This window comes from Erythrolamprus reginae, chromosome 5 (assembly GCF_031021105.1).
Source record: "Erythrolamprus reginae isolate rEryReg1 chromosome 5, rEryReg1.hap1, whole genome shotgun sequence".
Lineage (NCBI taxonomy): Eukaryota > Metazoa > Chordata > Lepidosauria > Squamata > Dipsadidae > Erythrolamprus > Erythrolamprus reginae.
In genome coordinates, this window is record NC_091954.1 from 33,895,535 (window position 1) to 33,913,598 (window position 18,064).

General features: G+C 42.4%; 1 protein-coding gene across 1 annotated transcript in view; it reads left to right on the plus strand.

Annotated features, from left to right (window-relative positions):
• LOC139167639 (putative lysosomal acid lipase/cholesteryl ester hydrolase) overlaps nt 1-18,064 on the plus strand; it is a 39,859-nt gene that overhangs the window by 241 nt on the left and 21,554 nt on the right. Inside the window, exons 2-6 of the mRNA XM_070752320.1 lie at nt 3,299-3,410; nt 6,859-6,976; nt 10,239-10,437; nt 13,417-13,526; nt 16,244-16,380. Coding sequence (XP_070608421.1) covers nt 3,306-3,410; nt 6,859-6,976; nt 10,239-10,437; nt 13,417-13,526; nt 16,244-16,380 — 669 coding nt within the window. The 5' untranslated portion in view covers nt 3,299-3,305. The remainder of the gene's footprint in view (nt 1-3,298; nt 3,411-6,858; nt 6,977-10,238; nt 10,438-13,416; nt 13,527-16,243; nt 16,381-18,064) is intronic.

Below are 18,064 nucleotides of genomic sequence, written 5' to 3' on the forward strand. Positions count from 1 at the left end.
GAGAGAGGAAAATTCAAGGCTGCAGGGCTCCGCGGCAGCACTCGAGGGGAAGCCCCGATCAAGTCATTGCATATGTTGGGGAATCCCAGGATGCTTCACAGGAAAATGGAATGCGGCAAGGCTGATTTGGGAACATGTTATTTTCAGCCGGGTTGATGGCTCTTAAAATGCCAGTAACTGTTGCCTTTGGAGAGGTGAATAAATTTAGGGTGGGATGTCCAAAAGGTGTTTTTTTCAGGAGGCAATTGGACTTTATTGAGTTTTGCCCCCCTTTTGAAGACGTTTCTCTTCTCATCCAAGCTGCTTCTTCAGCTCTGCCAGGACAGTGAGGGATGGAAGGGTCACTGTGCTGAAAGAGCTGAAGAAGCTTCTTGGATGAGAAGCGAAGCATCTTCAAAAGAAAAAAAACAAAATCTAGTTACCTCTTGGGGGAAAAAAACCACCTTTGGGACAGCCATGACCTGAGAATCTTCACAGACTTTAATGTGGCATGAGCTTCAGGGAATGAATGAGCTTTCTGGAAAAGGATTTGAGTTCTCGTTAGGTGTATGTCAGTTGTGGTTTTGAAAAGGACCGAAGACCGAATATCAGCAGCAAAAGGAATGTTGAAATTAATGATGCACAGAGATTCTTCTCCCTTTATAGCCAAAGGGTTCAGGCTCTCTGTAATCAACTAATAAACTTTACTAGTTCTGTTAAATCAATGAGATAAAAATAATAGCAATAGCACTTGGATACATCGCTTCACAGTGCTTTACAGCCCTCTCTAAGTGGTTTACAGTGTCAGCATATTGCTCCCAACAATCTGGGTTTTACTGACCTTGGAAGGAGGGAAGGCTGAATCAACCTTGAGCTGGCAGCCAGAAGTAGCCTGGATTAACTCATGTGCCTTCCCGCCTCAGTGGCATTATGATACTCTGTACAACCTGAGAGAGCAATCCAGTGGAATACATAAACTTGAAAAGATGGGGAATTATGTTGTGAAAATATTTTTAAGACCAGAGCTGTGTGCACCTCTTTGTATCAACAGAGCCCTCTGCCCAACCTGACATCTTTATTTACATACAAGAGTGCCTCTAGATCCTACATTTTAACTTTTTATTGATTGATTGAGTGATTGCATTTGTATGCTGCCCCTCTCTGGAGACTCGGGGCAGCTAACAGCAATAATAAAACAGCATATAATAATAATCCAATAATAAAAATTTAAAAAATTTAAAAAGAAGTGCAAAAGATCCTCCTATAGGATCTTAATTGACAGGAACATCCCTGCATCTGACAAAAGCCCAGAAAATGAAGATGGTGAGGAAATGCAGCCTTAGGCCTGGAAATTGACTTATCTCTTACCTGTCAAAGTAGAGAAAGGTACTCGAGGAAGAATGGTAGACAATATAATTAGAAGCAGCGTTAGAAACAAGAATGGGCTAAAAGTTTATGGATTTATTGTCTAGAAAATGAGTGTCTTGCGGCAGGATATCTGTATCTCTACATAAAGTCTCTATAGACCAGTGTCGGCGAACTTTTTTTTCTTCAGGTGCCAAAAGAGTGTGAACGTGTGCCCATACCCATAATTCAATGCCTGGAGAGGGTGAAAACAACTTCCCCTGCCCCCTGGAGGCCCTCTGGAGGCCAGAAACGGCCTGTTTCCTAACTTCTGGTGGGCCCAATAGGCTCGTGTTTTGCCCTCCCCAGGCTCCAAAGGCTTTCCTGGAGCTGGGGGAGGATAAAAATGCCCTCCCCCATTCCTCCAGAGGCTCTCTGAAAGCCAAAAATGCCCTCCCAGAGCCTCTATGCAAGCCAAAAATCAGCTGGCCAGCACACACACATGCACCTTGGAGCTGAGCTAGGGCAACAGCTCGCGTGCCAGCAGATATGGCTCTGTGTGCCACCTGTGGCACCCATGCCATAAGTTCGCCATCACTGCTAGAGGCAATCAGCTTACAATGAAGGAGACTTAAGTAAATTAAGAGTTTGTGGCAACCATATGGAAGTAGTTTGCCATCACCTTTTCTTCGAGTATTTTTCAGTAGTTTAACCTATACATTCCCCATTCAACATCCTCCCATCTAGTTACAGAACAGCTGCAATCCTATGATTTCTATGCCAGATTACGTTCACATGCTGGTTTCCATAAATCATAGCAGATCATAATATAATATTTCAACACAGGCACAAAGTGTAGGCTGATGAAATAGCTTGTTCCCAGGCTTACCTACCTGGGAACAAGCTATTTCATCAGCCTAAACCCGACATTTGCAAACATTTAGATAAATGTGGTGGTGATGTTAATGTTTTGTTGTGATGTTAATGTTTCTCCCCCCTCCAAATAAACTTTTAATATCTAATAACTGGAAACTGGTAGCAGTCATTGATATACAGTAATATGTGTGTGTTTTTATGTGTGTGTACATTATTCCTTTATAATGAGAGTACTGCACTGTGGTGTAGCAGTTACAGTGTATTAGTAGAACTAGGCGGTGCTGATTCCTGTTCACCCTCAGCCATGAAAATTGTTTGGGTAACCCAGTCAATCAGCCAAGCCTACCTTATAGGGTTGTTGTAGGGGAAAAAACAAGGGAGTGCTGTGCAATTTGCCTTGAGTTCCATGAGGAAAAACAAGATATAAAACTAAAGAAGAAACCTGTTCAGTTAATGTGGTACCTTATGGTCTAGATCAGGGGTCTCCAACTCCCCCCCCCCCGTCCATGGGGCCACTTCATGCTAGAAACTGGGCCACACAAACAAGTGAAGTCCCATCTGTGGGATGCAGGCAGAACTCGAAACCATGCCCCTTCCAGTCCACAAAAAAAACTTTCTCCACAGAGCCGGTCCCTGGTGCCCTAAAGATTGGGAGTCTGTGGCCTAGATGAAAATGCAGAAGGATTAGTTTACTGATTGTCTCTGTGGCAGAGATGAATGACGGCTCATAGTTCTATTAAAGTCAGTAATGGGAAGATCATAGTATTCTAGTACAATGTTTTTCAAGCCCAGCAACTTTAAGAGGTGTGGACTTCAATTCATAGAACTCCACAGCCTCTAACTATAATGGAGCAATTTTTGTTGTTCTATGCAAACACTATTTTATTTTATTTTTTGGGCCACAGCTGTGAGTATCAGCTGAATGTAAATTAGTTTATGCTTTATCTCATATTTCTGTGTAGAACATAAGAGAGCTGCAGCTTCACAGCCTTAATCTTGGTGTTGAAGGAGGTTGATTATTACTGTAGGGTTTGAGCAGGGATAGATTTGCATATTTGTGCTGAGCTGATGACCTTTTAGGTTTTTTTCATTTTTCTAGAGATAAGATGTGGCTGCTAATACTTGCACTGAACTTGTTCCAAGGTTTGGTAAATTCATCAATGCTTGATAGAAGAAAAAGAGGCGTGGATCCAGAAGCATTCATGAACATTGTACGTTGTTACTATTATCACTTCAATTTCACTTCTAACCTTTTCAGTGATTGGCGCTGCATATTTATTTTGTGACCAATCTTTTCATGAAGTTTGTTTTTCGCTGAAAATTTGGCCTGCAGAGGAAAAACATGATACCCTGCTCTTAAGCAAATTTTCCCCAGTTGGGAGCAGTTAAAGCAAAACAGTACAATAAAATGCAGAATTTGTAAAGAGCACTAATGCTCAGTGCTCATGTGAGATACATATCCCCAAAGGGTGAACGTGTAGGAGAAGAACAGGTAGAGCCAAATGAATCATATTTTTGTAGTTGCTTACCAAGCACATCTAAATTATATTAAAGTAATTAAAATATCTTTATAATCCCCAAGGCATGTCACAACCTTTGATCACTCCTAATGTTTGGAAATCGAAAGGTGAAAAATTTGACCTTCCCATCTGGGAGTGGATTTAAAAGAGTTGTCAGTCTGGAGTTGTTTGGTTACCATAAACAATCCAAATCCAGCCCTCCATGAATTCCGTTTACTCATATCTGTTTTTTGGAGTATAAGATGCACCTTCTCCCACCCACCCAAAAGAGGGTAGAAATGTTGGTGTGTCTTATACACTGAATACAGCTACCTTTGGCCTCCCAAAGTCTCACCCTGCATCCTAGTTTGCAAAAACAAGGTCCACAGAGGGTTTGAAAGACCTGCAGAGTGCTCCTGGGGCAAGGCAAAAACGCCCCTGTTTTTGTGAAAAATGGAGCATTTTTAATTCCTCAGTGCCAAAATGGCATATTCAAAAGTTTTGAAGTTTCTAAGAGAGCTTGCTTTATTGGGATCCACTAGTTGGATCATTGACAATAGCACTTTATGGAGGAAGAGTAGGTCTGAATCTGATCGAACACTTGTAAGAGCTTTTATTAAGACTTACAAAGTGGCGCTCAAGGCGGCAAGATGCGCGTACCATGCCGCCTTGATTGCATCAGCGGAATCCCGCCCGGCCGCTCTGTTTAGGGTGACCCGCTCCCTTCTTAACCAGGGGGGAGTTGGGGAGCCCTTGCAGAGTAGTGCCGAGGAGTTTAACACGTTTTTCGCTGATAAAGTCGCTCAGATCCGGGCCGACCTCGACTCCAATTGTAAAACAGAGTCGACTGACAATGAGTCAGTCGAGGTGACTGGGGCACGTACTTGTCCACCTGTCTGGGAAGAGTTTGATCTGGTGACACCTGATGAAGTGGACATGGCCATTGGAGCTGTGAGTTCCGCCACCTGTCTACTGGATCCGTGTCCCTCCTGGTTGGTCTTGGCCAGCAGGGAGGTGACACGGAGCTGGGCCCAGGAGATTACCAACGCTTCCTTGGGGAGGGGAGTTTTTCCAACACTCTATAAAGAAGCGCTTGTGCGCCCCCTCCTCAAGAAGCCTTCCCTGGACCCAGCCGTACTGAACAACTATCGTCCAGTCTCCAACCTTCCCTTCATGGGGAAGGTTGTCGAGAAGGTGGTGGCACTCCAGCTCCAGCGGTCCTTGGAAGAAGCCGATTATCTAGGTCCCCAGCAGTCGGGCTTCAGGCCCGGTTACAGCACGGAAACCACTTTGGTCGCGTTGATGGATGATCTCTGGCGGGCCCGGGACAGGGGTTTATCCTCTGTCCTGGTGCTCCTCGATTTCTCAGCAGCTTTCGATACCATCGACCATGGTATCCTTCTGCACCGGTTGGAGGGGTTGGGGGTGGGAGGCACTGTGCTTCAGTGGTTCTCCTCCTACCTCTCTGGCCGGTCGCAGTCGATGTTAGTGGGGGGTCAGAGGTCAACTCCGAGGTCTCTCCCTTGTGGAGTACCTCAGGGGTCGGTCCTCTCCCCCTTGCTATTTAACATCTACATGAAACCGCTGGGTGAGATCATCCAAGGACATGGGGTGAGGTATCATCAATATGCTGATGATACCCAGCTTTACATCTCCACCCCATGCCCAGTCAACAAGGCGGTAGAAGTGATGTGCCGGTGCCTGGAGGCTGTTGGGGCCTGGATGGGTGTCAACAGACTCAAACTCAACCCGGATAAGACGGAGTGGCTGTGGGTTTTGCCTCTCAAGGACAATCCCATCTGTCCGTCCATTACCCTGGGGGGGGGGAATTATTGACCCCCTCAGAGAGGGTCCGCAACTTGGGCGTCCTCCTCGATCCACAGCTCACATTAGAGAACCATCTTTCAGCTGTGGCGAGGGGGGCGTTTGCCCAGGTTCGCCTGGTGCACCAGTTGCGGCCCTATCTGGACCGGGACTCATTGCTCACAGTCACTCATGCTCTCATCACCTCAAGGTTCGACTACTGTAATGCTCTCTACATGGGGCTACCTTTGAAAAGTATTCGGAAACTTCAGATCGTGCAGAATGCAGCTGCGAGAGCAGTCATGGGCTTACCTAGGTATGCCCATGTTTCACCATCACTCCGCAGTCTGCACTGGCTGCCGATCAGTTTCCGGTCACAATTCAAAGTGTTGGTTATGACCTTTAAAGCCCTTCATGGCATCGGACCAGAATATCTCCGAGACCGCCTTCTGCCGCATGAATCCCAGCGACCGATTAGGTCCCACAGAGTGGGCCTCCTCCAGGTCCCGTCAACTAAACAATGTTGGTTGGCGGGCCCCAGGGGGAGAGCCTTCTCTGTGGCGGCACCGACTCTCTGGAACCAACTCCCCCCGGAGATCAGAACTGCCCCTACTCTTCCTGCCTTCCGTAAACTCCTCAAAACCCACCTTTGCCGTCAGGCATGGGGAAACTAAACATCTCCCCCTGGGCACGTTGAATTTATACATGGTATGCTTGTGTGTGTGTATGTTAGTACTGTATATGGGGTTTTTTAAATTTTTGAATATTTTAGTTGATTGGATTATGTATTGGACTGTTTTTCACTTGTTGTGAGCCACCCCGAGTCTTCGGAGAGGGGCGGCATACAAATCCAAATAATAAATAAATAATAAATAAATAAAGTACCATAATGTTTTACAGCACTCTGGGCAATTCACAATGGCAGCATACAGTATTGCCATCAACACTCCAGGTCCTCATTTTACTGACCACGGAAGGATAGAAGGCTGAGTCAACCTTGACCTCTGTCATGACTGAAATCCAGGCTGTGGGCAGACTTAGTCTATAATCCTTCATTGAAACCACTGTACTACCAGTAGGTTTATAGAGTGAATTTGGGCCTTCTTTGCAGTTGCTGAACCATTGTTAAGCAACTGTGAACATTGGAGCAAGTTGATAGTTGCCCAAGCTATTGAATCATCTTTATTGCTTGGTTTTGGTTTTAAATGTCTTTATATAAGAGAAATAAAATATCTACTCAACCTTTTTCAGCCTGTCTACATATATTGAGTTAACAAACTCCAAAATTCCTAGCTAGTGTTGCTAAATGAAGGCTGGCCTTGGTGCTTTAGAATAATTTGATCTGTTTTTCTTTTAGAGTGAACTTATTTTATTCAGAGGATATCCTAGTGAGGAATATGAGATGGTGACAGATGATGGCTATTACCTAAGTATTTATAGAATTCCTTTTGGAAAAATAAGTCAGAAAAACAAAGGTGAGTATATATTTGTATATAGATAATAGAGAGTTACAAAAGTATGTAAATCACTTATAAATATTGTCTCTGTTAAAATGATTGTTTCCTACTCCCAATATATTTTAATTTGTTTAATTATTCTGCTCAGTTCAGTAAGGACCTTAGCCCGAGAAACTCTTGTGAACCGTTGAAATGGAATGGCCAGAATTCTATTTAGTGCTGAGCTTCGTGCCTATTGGTACCCCAGATGCATAGCGATATGACACAGCCTTCAAGATCTAGAGCTAGGCCCAGGGCCCCCGGTCACCACTACCACCCCCTATGGATGGTAGGAGGCCCGGCGGCAGGCTGCACCGCTAGGCCCAGGGCCCTCGGTCACCGCTAACCTCCCCCCCCCCCAAGGATGGTTATCTTACCTTACCCGGCCACATTTGGCTGCTGGGGAGGAGGAGAAAACCCGGGGTTTAAGGGGCGGGGAATAAAGCGGGCCTGCAATTGGCCCCTTTCTTTCCCGCCTTTATTTGAAAGGAACTGTTGCTGCCCTATGGTTGCAGAGCAGCAACAGTTCTTCTAATTTCCAATTCCAGCGCAGAGATCCTGTGCTGAGCTTTGAAATCTCGTGCGCTACAGCAGTTTAGGGGGAACAGTTCTTATGACTGTTTGTCACAGTTACGACCTTTGAAGCATCACCATATGATCATGGGATCAAAATTCAGACACTTGGCAACTGGGTTGTGCTTTACGACCGTAGGTGTGTCCCAAGGTCATGAGATCATCTTTTGCAACCTTCTGACAAGCAAAGTCAGTGGAGAAGCCAAATTCACTTTACAACCGTGTTATTAACTTACCAACTGCAGTGATTCATGTAACAACTGCAGCAAGAAAGGTCGTAAAATGGGGCAAAACTCACTTAACGAATGTTTCACTTAACAATAGATACGTGGGGCTTAATTGTGGGTGTACCTATATTATATTGTGTAAGCTTTCACAGCCAATATTTATTGGGCAGTGTTTGGTTTTAGAGTTTAGTATTTGTGATCTAGGCAACAGATTTTTCTGACATGTTACTGGAAACTGTGGCTGGCATCTTCAGAGGCAAGAAATTTGCTAATTAGTCAGTCCCTGCTCAGATGCTTCAAGATCTCCTAATACAGTATTCTTCTTTTAAAAAAAAACAAAACCAAAACAACCTGATAGGATGAAAAAAATTCACTCATCAAAGAGTAGCAAAGTCAAGACCTCTAAACTCCCTTCCATCTCTGTTATTCTATTCTATTCTAGATAGTGAGATGGGTGCAGTGAAGGGCTACCAAAATTTTTACTACCACACTGAGGGCGTGGCTTATGCAGGATGCCCTGCATTTTCTTTCAACTTCTTTTAGTGCAAATTGGGTGCTCTGGGGTGGAGCTCCATTTTCACTACCCCACTGCAATCGCCTCCGTCCGGACAGCAGCCCACCCCTGGATGGGTGGCATATAAATGGGTGGCACCAAAAATTAGTAAAAAAAAATAAATCTACTATTGCTACCATAATCCCATAAAGGTCTCTCAGCTTCTCAAAGGTGTGGCAAATTAAAAAAATGTAAACCAGCAGGAAATCTCAGTACTTTCTTTTGAGGTTGGATGTCTCCTTCGTAATTTGGCTTCATGAGTTTTCTTGCTTCTCTGTATAATATAAAAAGCAGCCAAACCCACCACCCCATCAATTCTTTTAGGTTGTTTTTGTTGTTGATGATGTTTCCACCTGGTTTGTGTTTGGCCATCTCTGCCCACTTTTATCCTTGTCCTTTTTTATTATCATATTTTAAATTATTATTTAGCATACGCTGACAGCATGATGGGAAAGAGCCCACATGATTGTACCTAAAACCTCTATGGAAATTTGACAGAAGCCTCATAACTGGATGTTCAATCCAGCTATCCAGGCGTTGCTTCGTGCAGATCTTGTAGGAAACCAGAGAATACACATTGTGTGCAATCTTGCATAATATGTGCAATAGTTTGCATATTGGCCCCAGAATCACAATAAGGGGAATCTTCCCATCCCCACTGATACAGGGTAGGGCACAGGTGTCAAAGTCGCAGTGTCACATTGCTGGTACGTGATATTTCAGGATGTTTTGTTTTGTTTTCTCTTTCCGAAGCTGGGATGGATGTGACCTGCACATGATGCATCCGGCCCATGGCCACCAGTTTGACAATCCTGGGGTACAGTCACTTATTCCAGTATCACACCTAAATCTGTTCAGTTTCAATGAAGCAGGTCAAAATCAGATGGCTTGGTAGAGGGATCACAAATGGTCAGGCCACAAGAAGGTACCTTCGTTTTACATCAGCAGCCAACCTTTTAGGCACCAGAGTCCTGTTCCTTAGAGAGAAGTTTTTCCGTGGAGTGCAGGGGATGTAGTTTCACATGCCTGCATCCTGCAGGTGGGGCTTTGCTGTGTGCACGGCCCAGTTTCTGTCATACTGGGGACCGGTGTCGGTCCACAAATTGGGGAGTTGAGCTCCCTGTTTTAAATCATTTGTAAACCGCCCAGAATTGCTGAGAATCGAGCAGCATATAAATATGTGAACCTAATAACAAATTCATGAATTCTCCTCTTGAGAATTTCTTTGAAGAAATTACATAGCATCAATGTATTTATCCATTGAATCTGCTCTCTTTCAAAGAAAGGCAGTTGTACAAACAGATGTGGAAAACCTCCTTGCCTTAGGAGAGGCTGTCAAGGATTAGTTCAGTACTAGGTGATATTCCATTATATTACCATATAATGTAAAAGAATGTTGTGAGAATGTTGAATGCTGAGTCATAGGGAGTAAACTACAATCTGATTGGGCCAGAGCATTATAAAATGCAAAGCGACTTTACAATGATTGATAGCTGACATCTGTAGTTGGTGGTGATATTATTAGTTGGCTGGCTGGAGCAGTTTGAGCATGAGTTAGATATTGAGTTAGAGCTGTAGTGTTGTTACAGAGAAACCTGGATTTGTTAAGTATCTACGTGTAAGTAAACTTTACTGCATATAGATAGAGTAAAGTTTGTTCCTGTAAATAGAAGACTAAGACAGAAGATATTTTTGCTTTCACTGAAGAGTAAAACTGCTTACTACTATTTTCTACAAAAGTGTCTTCGTTAGTTCTCCGCACTGGTTCCTAAATTGCCGCACTATAAATTCTGGTATCTTGTCAAATCCTACTGCGTAACTCTGTATATCCAGACAGAGAATTGCTTTTGTTCTGCTTCTAACTATGTGTAAAATGCTTCCTTTTCAGAACGGAGACCTGCTGTGTTTCTGCAACATGGCCTTCTTGCTGATGGCAGTACCTGGGTGACTAATCTAGACTACAACAGCCTGGGTTTTGTGCTGGCTGATGCTGGTTTTGATGTTTGGTTAGGGAACAGCAGAGGGAACACTTGGTCTCGAAAACACACCAACTATACCACAAAGCAAAAAGAATTCTGGATGTTCAGGTAGACAAATTTGCTAAACGTTAGAAATTGTTTGGCTTTGCCCCTTTACCTGTCCCTTTTTTTATGTGCCTGCTTAATATAGCTGTATTAATGAAAGTGTATGCATGTTTACGGGACCGCCTCTTACCACATACCTCCCAGAGGTATAAGAGCACACAGAGTTGGCCTCCTCCAAGTCCCGTCGATGAAGCAATGCAGGTTTGCGGAACTATGGGCAGCATAGAAGTCGAATGAAAAAAGAAGAAAGAAAGAAAGGAAGAAAGAGAGAGAAAGAAAGAAAATGCAAGTACAGTGGTACCTGTACTTACGAACTTAATTCGTTCTGTGACCAGGTAGAAACGTTCTTAAGTAGAAGCAATTTCCCCATAGGAATCAATGTAAAAGCAAATAATGGGTGCAAACCCATTAGGAAAGAAATAAAAACTCAGAATTTGGGTGGGAGGAGGAGGAAGAAGAGGAGGACAGTCGCTGCTGAAGGAAGAAGGTGAGATGAGGGGAATCAAAAAAATACAAAACTGTAAGGCTTTAAAAAAAAAAAAAGAGGGACTCTGTGGCGCCCAGAGAAAAGAAAACGCTCTGTTCGCTCTGGGCTGCCCAGAGTGAAGGCAGCGTTTCTTTTCTCTGGGCCCTGGCAGAGATTTATTCCCTCTCCAAACACCCAGAGAAAGGAAAATGCTTTCTTCGCTTTAGACTGCCAACGCCTCCTTAAGCACCACCAAATGGCTCCTCTGGCAGCCCAGAAAAGCCTGAGATGGCCGGTATTAAAGGGGGAATGGCAGGAAATTTTTCCAAGCTCGGGTTCTTAAATAGAAAATGATTCTTAAGTAGAGGCAAAAAAGTCTTGAACACCCAGTTCTTATCTAGACAAGTTCGTAAGTAGAGGTGTTCTTAAGTAGAGGTACCACTGTATATAATATTATAGATGATGACAGTGAGAACTGCTAAACTGCTATTCTAAAGCAGGAGACCTAGCAAAATAATACACCTAGAGCAGACCTAGGCTTCTACAGCCCACTGATCATATCCAGCCCTTTAATTGCCCTTGTCTGATCAGTAAAGGCAACCCTATTGGTTCTGCTCTCCCCACAATCCCAGTTTTGCATGTGGCCTCTTGGGAAGATTACTTTTCCACTTCTGTCTTAAGAGAATTTATTTAGGAGAGATTTAAGAATACCAAGCATTCACACTCTGTACAGAAGACTCAACATTGTACCTGACCTATAGAGCTAGGAATAAGACAGAACACTTGATTATTGCCATTATGTGACATCTATATAGTTCACACTATGTGACAAACTGGCACTATGCTGATATCTAAGGAGGACGACAACATATGATGGCTGATGCATATTGCTTGATTTGTATGGTGAATCACTGTTGTATGGATGAAACTGACTATGTCTTCTTCACCAGACTGGCCTTTTTTGCTTTCATACAGAATATTGCTAATTACATTTTATCCTGGCATTTCCCCAAAGCTGATTTTTCTTTTTTAAAAAAGAAAAGTCTATAACAGTGATGGTGAACCTATGGCACGGGTGCCACAGGTGGCACACGGAGCTATATCTGCTGGCATGCGAGCTGTTGCCCTAGCTCAGCTCCAAGGTGCATGTGTGTGCCAGCCAGCTGATTTTTGGCTCACACAGACACTCTGGAAGGGCGTTTTTGGCTTCCAGAGAGCCTCTGGGGAGATGGGGGAGGGCATCATTACCCTCCCCCAGCTCCAGGGAAGCCTTTGGAGCCTGGGAAGAGTGAAACATGAGCCTACAAGTCGTTTCCAACCTCCAGAGGGCCTCTGGGAGGTGGGGGAAATTGTTTTCACCCTGTCCAGGGATTGAATTATAGCTGTGGGCACTCACGCATGCAGGATAGTGCATGCCCACACTCTTTAGACACTGGTCTATAAAAAAAACTATGACTCACAGCATGACAGGTGTGCACATTTAAAAAGACAAGTTACAGAAAGGGAGGGAAAATGCCACAACGGTTGCTAAGCAGACTGTTTGGGCAATTCTAGGAGCTGAAGTGCAGAAATCATAGATGTTCTTGAGATTGAGACACACTGGATTAAAAGACCTAGATTCCAGATGATTCCCCCAACTATAAAAGATCAGTGGATATTTTTGAGCCAGTTGTTGTTTCTTAGCATAGATATCAAAGTTGTTGTAGTTTGGAAAAATGGGAAGAGTGAATGGTGTGTTTTCAGCTCCTGAAGGTGGAATATGAATCAAATAAATGACAGCCCATCAAATATCTAATAAAACAAGTAAGTAAATGAGGACACACCCATCCACCCACACTTCAGGTGCTAATATTCTCCTAGGTAGGTTACAGGATCTTGAGAAGAAACTATTGGACTCATTGGAAGACTATACAAATAAAAACCACAGTGGTATAAAATTGGTCATGATTCTTGAAATCTTTCTTGCAAAAAGCAGAGAGTTTTCTCAAATGTACTTATTGCTGTTGCTAATGTTAATTGGATTTTATAGTTATTTCATCTTTATCTTAGTCTTTTAAAACAAGCCTCATATGAGATGTGGAGGCGCAGTGGTTAGAATGCAATATACTGCAGGCTACCTCTGCTGACTTCAGGCTGCCTACAATTTGGCAGTTTGAATCTCACCAGGCTGAAGGTTGACTCAGTCTTCCATCCTTCCATAGTTGGTAAAATGAGGAGCCAGATTGTGGGGGGCAATATGCTGACTCTGTAAACAGTTTAGAGAGAGCTATAAAGCACTGCAAAACGTTATTGCTATTGCTGTTATTGCTATTACTATTGCTCATCTGCATTGTAAGGAAAGAAGCTACACCATTAGTGTCTTGATAGATGAGTAAAGGACTTACAAACCCAATGACTTGAATCCTGGCATCCTTCCATCATATTGACTGGATAATATTCCAATGCAGCTTAGATAATATGAATCGTACTTCTTTAATGTTATGTGTAAATCTGATGGACTCCCATCTCCTCTTTAGTTTTGATGAAATGGCTAAGTATGACCTTCCTGCTTCAATAAACTTTGTCTTGAACAAAACTGGTCAAGAGCAACTCTTCTACATTGGTCATTCTCAAGGTACCACCATAGGTAGGTTAGCAAACTACTTTGCTAAAATTACATTGGTAATTTTAATAGCTACATAGGTGAAGTAGAATTTCATAATGCTCATCTATAAAGCAATAATTACCCCGAATACAGGTAAATAAGAATCTTGATCTATATTCCTTAAATTGATTTTTTCCAGATGAGTTATGACTGCAGCTTGAGAAATGTGTAAACTGAAGGGTATTGCTGTATTTTTCAGACTATAAGATGCACTTTTTGTCTCCCAAAAGGAGGTGAAAATGTATGTGCGTCTTATAGACTGAATATTGCCAAATCCCTCCCAGGCTGGTTTTGGCCTCTGAACGCCCTGTTTTGGGGCCTTTTCCCACCTATTTCTGGCCCATATTGGGGACCTGAAAAAAACACCTAAAATAGGCTGAAAAAAGCCTCAAAAATGGGCTGAAAAAAGTTTTGGAAAGAGGCAGAACGAATGCCAAAAAGGGCACAAAATGGGGCACACGGAGGGGACCACTTTTTTTGGAGAGGGGTTGCTTTTCAAAATTTAACTGCATCTGATAGTCAGGTGCGTCTTATTGTCCGTATAATATGGTAGCTTAGGAAAGACATATTTTAAATAATGGAAAGTATTTACAGGTGAAACTGTATTAGAATATCGTGCAAATGTTTATTTATTTCATTTATTTCCCCAAAATCAACATAGATTTTGGAAACTTTTGTATCTCATTTGGAAACCAAGGATCCAAAGTATTATTATTATTATTATTATTATTATTATTATTATTATTATTATTATTATTTATTAGATTTGTAACTATGGAAGAAGAATGGAGAGGCACACACTGCAAGGTGCTTTAGGTCCAGTGTAAAGTTTCCACAGTCTGTGTTGATTTGAGGAGCCATGTCATCTGCTGGTATTCATCCACTGTGCTGCCTTAAGTCCAGGGTCAGCACAGCTGTCTACCAGGAGATTTTGGAGCACTCCATGTTTCCATCTGCATATGAGCTTTATGAGGATGGTGATTTAAATTTTCCAACAGGACTTGGCACCTGCCCACACTGCCAAAAGCACCAAATCTTGCTTCAATGACCCTGGGATTACTGTCCTTAATTGGTCAGCAAACTCACCTGACCTGAACCCCACAGAGAATCTATGAGGCATTGCCAAAACAAAGATGAGAGACATGAGATCAAACAATGCAAAAGAGCTGAAATACGCTATTGAAGCATCCTCGTCTTCCATAACACCTCAGCAGCGCCACAGGCTGATAGCGTCCATGCCATGCCGCATTAAGGCAGTAATTGCTGCAAAAGGGGCCCAAACGAAATACTGAGTACATATGCATGCTTATACTTTTCAGAGGTTCAATATTGTTCTATGTACAAGCCCTCTTTTATTGATCGCATGTAATATTCTAATTTTCTGGGATGGGGTTTTTTCATGAGCTGTACCCCATAATCATCACAATTATGATAAATCACGGCTTGAACTATCTTGCCTTGCATGTTATAAGTATCTCTCATATATTACATTACTTAAAATAAACGAACGTTTGCATGATATTTGAATTTTTCGAGTTCCGCCTGTACATATGAAAGCTTGAATGAAGATTTTAAAGTTTTGAAGTGACTCTGGACTGAATTAAGATGTCTTTGGTGAATACCCCAACTTCAGTGGAACACTATAAAGGGATATGTGGTATATAGTGTGTCTCACAATGTGTTAAATCCTCCTTGTGGTTTGTTGACTGACTGTTTTAAAAACGTCACACTCTATGTAACTAGCAGATGAATGGAATGGAATAGAATTTTTTATTGGCCAAGTGTGATTGGACACACAAGGAATTTGCTCTCAGTGTACATAAAAGAAAAAGATACATTTGTCAAGAATCATGAGGTACAACACTTAATAATTGTCATTACTACAGGAAATAGTATAAGGGCAGACTAGATGGACCATGAGGTCTTTTTCTGCCGTCAATCTTCTATGTTTCTATGTCATGGGGTCAAAAAAGCAATGAAGAAACAATCAATATTAATAAAAATCTTAACGATACAAGCAACAAGTTACAATCATACAGTCATAAGTGGGAAGAAATGGCTGATAGGAATAATGAGAAAAAACTAGTAGAAATAGAAGTGCAGACTTAGTAAATAGTTTGACAGTTTTGAGGGAATTATTTGTTTAGCAGAGTGATGGCGTTTGGGGAAAAACTGTTCTTGTGTCTAGTTGTCTTGGTTGCAGTGCTCTGTAGCGACATTTTGAGGGTAAGAGTTGAAACAGTTTATGTTCAGGATGTGAGGGGTCTGTAAATATTTTCACTGCCCTTTTTGTGACTTGTGCAGTATACAGATCTTCAATGGAAGGCAGGTTGGCAGCAATTTTTTTTCTGCAGTTCTGATTATCCTCTGAAATCTGTGTCGGTTTTGTTGGGTTGCAGAACCAAACCACAGTTATGCCTGTGGAAGAAAAGAAATCAACATTTTTCAGCATAGCAAAAGAGGATTATATATCAAATTTCAGAGTGTTTAATTTGGATTTATAAAGCAAAATGTGTTAAAACATTCTTCAGGCACAGAAAAAGCCACTTTTGTCTTAATGATTCTAGCCATAAACTGTGAAAATTATAAAAAACATGTTTGCTATTGTGGAATATGTAACAAATAATTTGACTACTGATTTTGTTCAGCTGCATAGTTTTAGATCTATTCAATGTCTTTTGTGTTTCTCTTTCCTCCAGGTTTCATAGCCTTTTCAGCCTTTCCAGAGTTGGCAAAAAAGATAAACATGTTTTTGGGATTGGCACCTGTTATGAATGCGAGGTTTTCATCAGGTGCTTTGGCCAAACTTGGAGAACTTCCTGAATTGCTACTTAAAGTATGTGTTTTGTTTAAAATATTTGCTTGAACCACAAGTGCAGATTTTAGGTGATATAGTTAAGTACTACATTTCTTTTTGTACATACTTGAACAAAGACTGACGGGCCTTTGAACAAAAGTTTTAACAAGGAACTCAGTTTTAAACAAACACCACCTGTGAGACTTGAGATGTTCTGGGGCATCATAGATGGTGGCTGTCTATTCTGCTTCCTCCTCGTTTCCTCCCATAGCGGGGAAGAGTGAGGTTGAGCTGACCAAAATAAAAAGTGGCCCAAAGTTACTTTTTTAAAAGATATCCATTACTCCTCCTCCCAAAATTATTGAAAGCTGTCCAACACTCCACATAGTGATTAATTAATAGATTTAACAGATTAACAGGGTTGAAAGGGGTCATCCAATCCAAGCAGATGCCCAAGCAGATGACCTTACACCAGTGATGGTGAACCTTTTTTTCTTGGGTACCAAAAGAGCATATGTTGCGCACTATCACACATGCATGAGTGCCCAAACCCATAATTCAATGCCTGGGGAGGACAAAAACAGCTTCTCCCACCCCATGGAGTCCTTCTGGAGGTTTGAAACGGCCTGTTTCCCAACTTCTGGTGGACCCAGTAGGCTCATATTTTCCCTCCCCAGCTCCAAAGGCTTCCCTGGAGCCAGGGGAGGGTAAAAATGCCCTCCCACATCCCTCCAGAGGGTCTCTGGAAGCCAAAAATGCCCTCCCAGAGCCTCTATGTCAGCCAAAAATCAGCTCGCTGGCACACACATGCACGTTGGAGCGGAGCTAGGGCAACGACTCTCGTGCCAGCAGTTATGGCTCCGCATGCCACATATGGCACCCATGCCATACCATCACTGCCCTACACCATTTATGACAGAGGGCATTCCAGTCTCTTCTTGAAAACTTCCAGCAATTAAACTCCCACAACTTTCAAAGACAGTATGTTCCATTGGTTGTTTGTTCTCACTGTCAGAAAATTTCTCCGCATTTGCAAGTTGAATCTCTCCATGATCAGTTTCCATCCATTATTCATCTGGCCTTCAGGTACTTTGGAAAACAGCTTGACCCCCTCCTCTCTGTGGCAGCCCCTCAGATATTGGAAGACTGCTATCCTGTCTCTCCTAGTCCTTCTGTTCTCTAGACTAGCTATGCCCAGTTCCTGCAACCATTCTTCATATATTTTAGCCTCCAGTCCCCTAATCATCCTGGTTGCTCTTCTCTACACTTTTTCTAGAGTCTCAACATCTTTTTTTTTTATAGTGTGGTGACTTACAGTACTTTCACGACAATATAAAAATTTACTTTCTTGGCCTTGTTGTTTACAAAAATCTTGTGAAGAATGTTACAGGTAAAATTAATATAAAGTGGAATCTTCAGTTGCTCCAAGTTCTCTATTGAGTTGGATGCCTAGAAAATACTTAAATTGAGTGCTGTGTGTTTTACCTGTTCTTATTACTGTGAGGTTCTACTGCCAACTTCCTTGAAAAGATGAAGCACCTATTCAAGTTGGGGGGGGGCGGAGTAATTGCTGATCTTCTTGGCATCAGTCAAGAGACTTGATAGCAGTTTCGGTTTCACTGAAGTAGTCATGAAGATCCTACCCACGTGGATTAAACTGCTGAAATTAATCTGCTGAAATTAATACAATATACGTTGCAGAAAATGTCAAGAGTACCTCCGG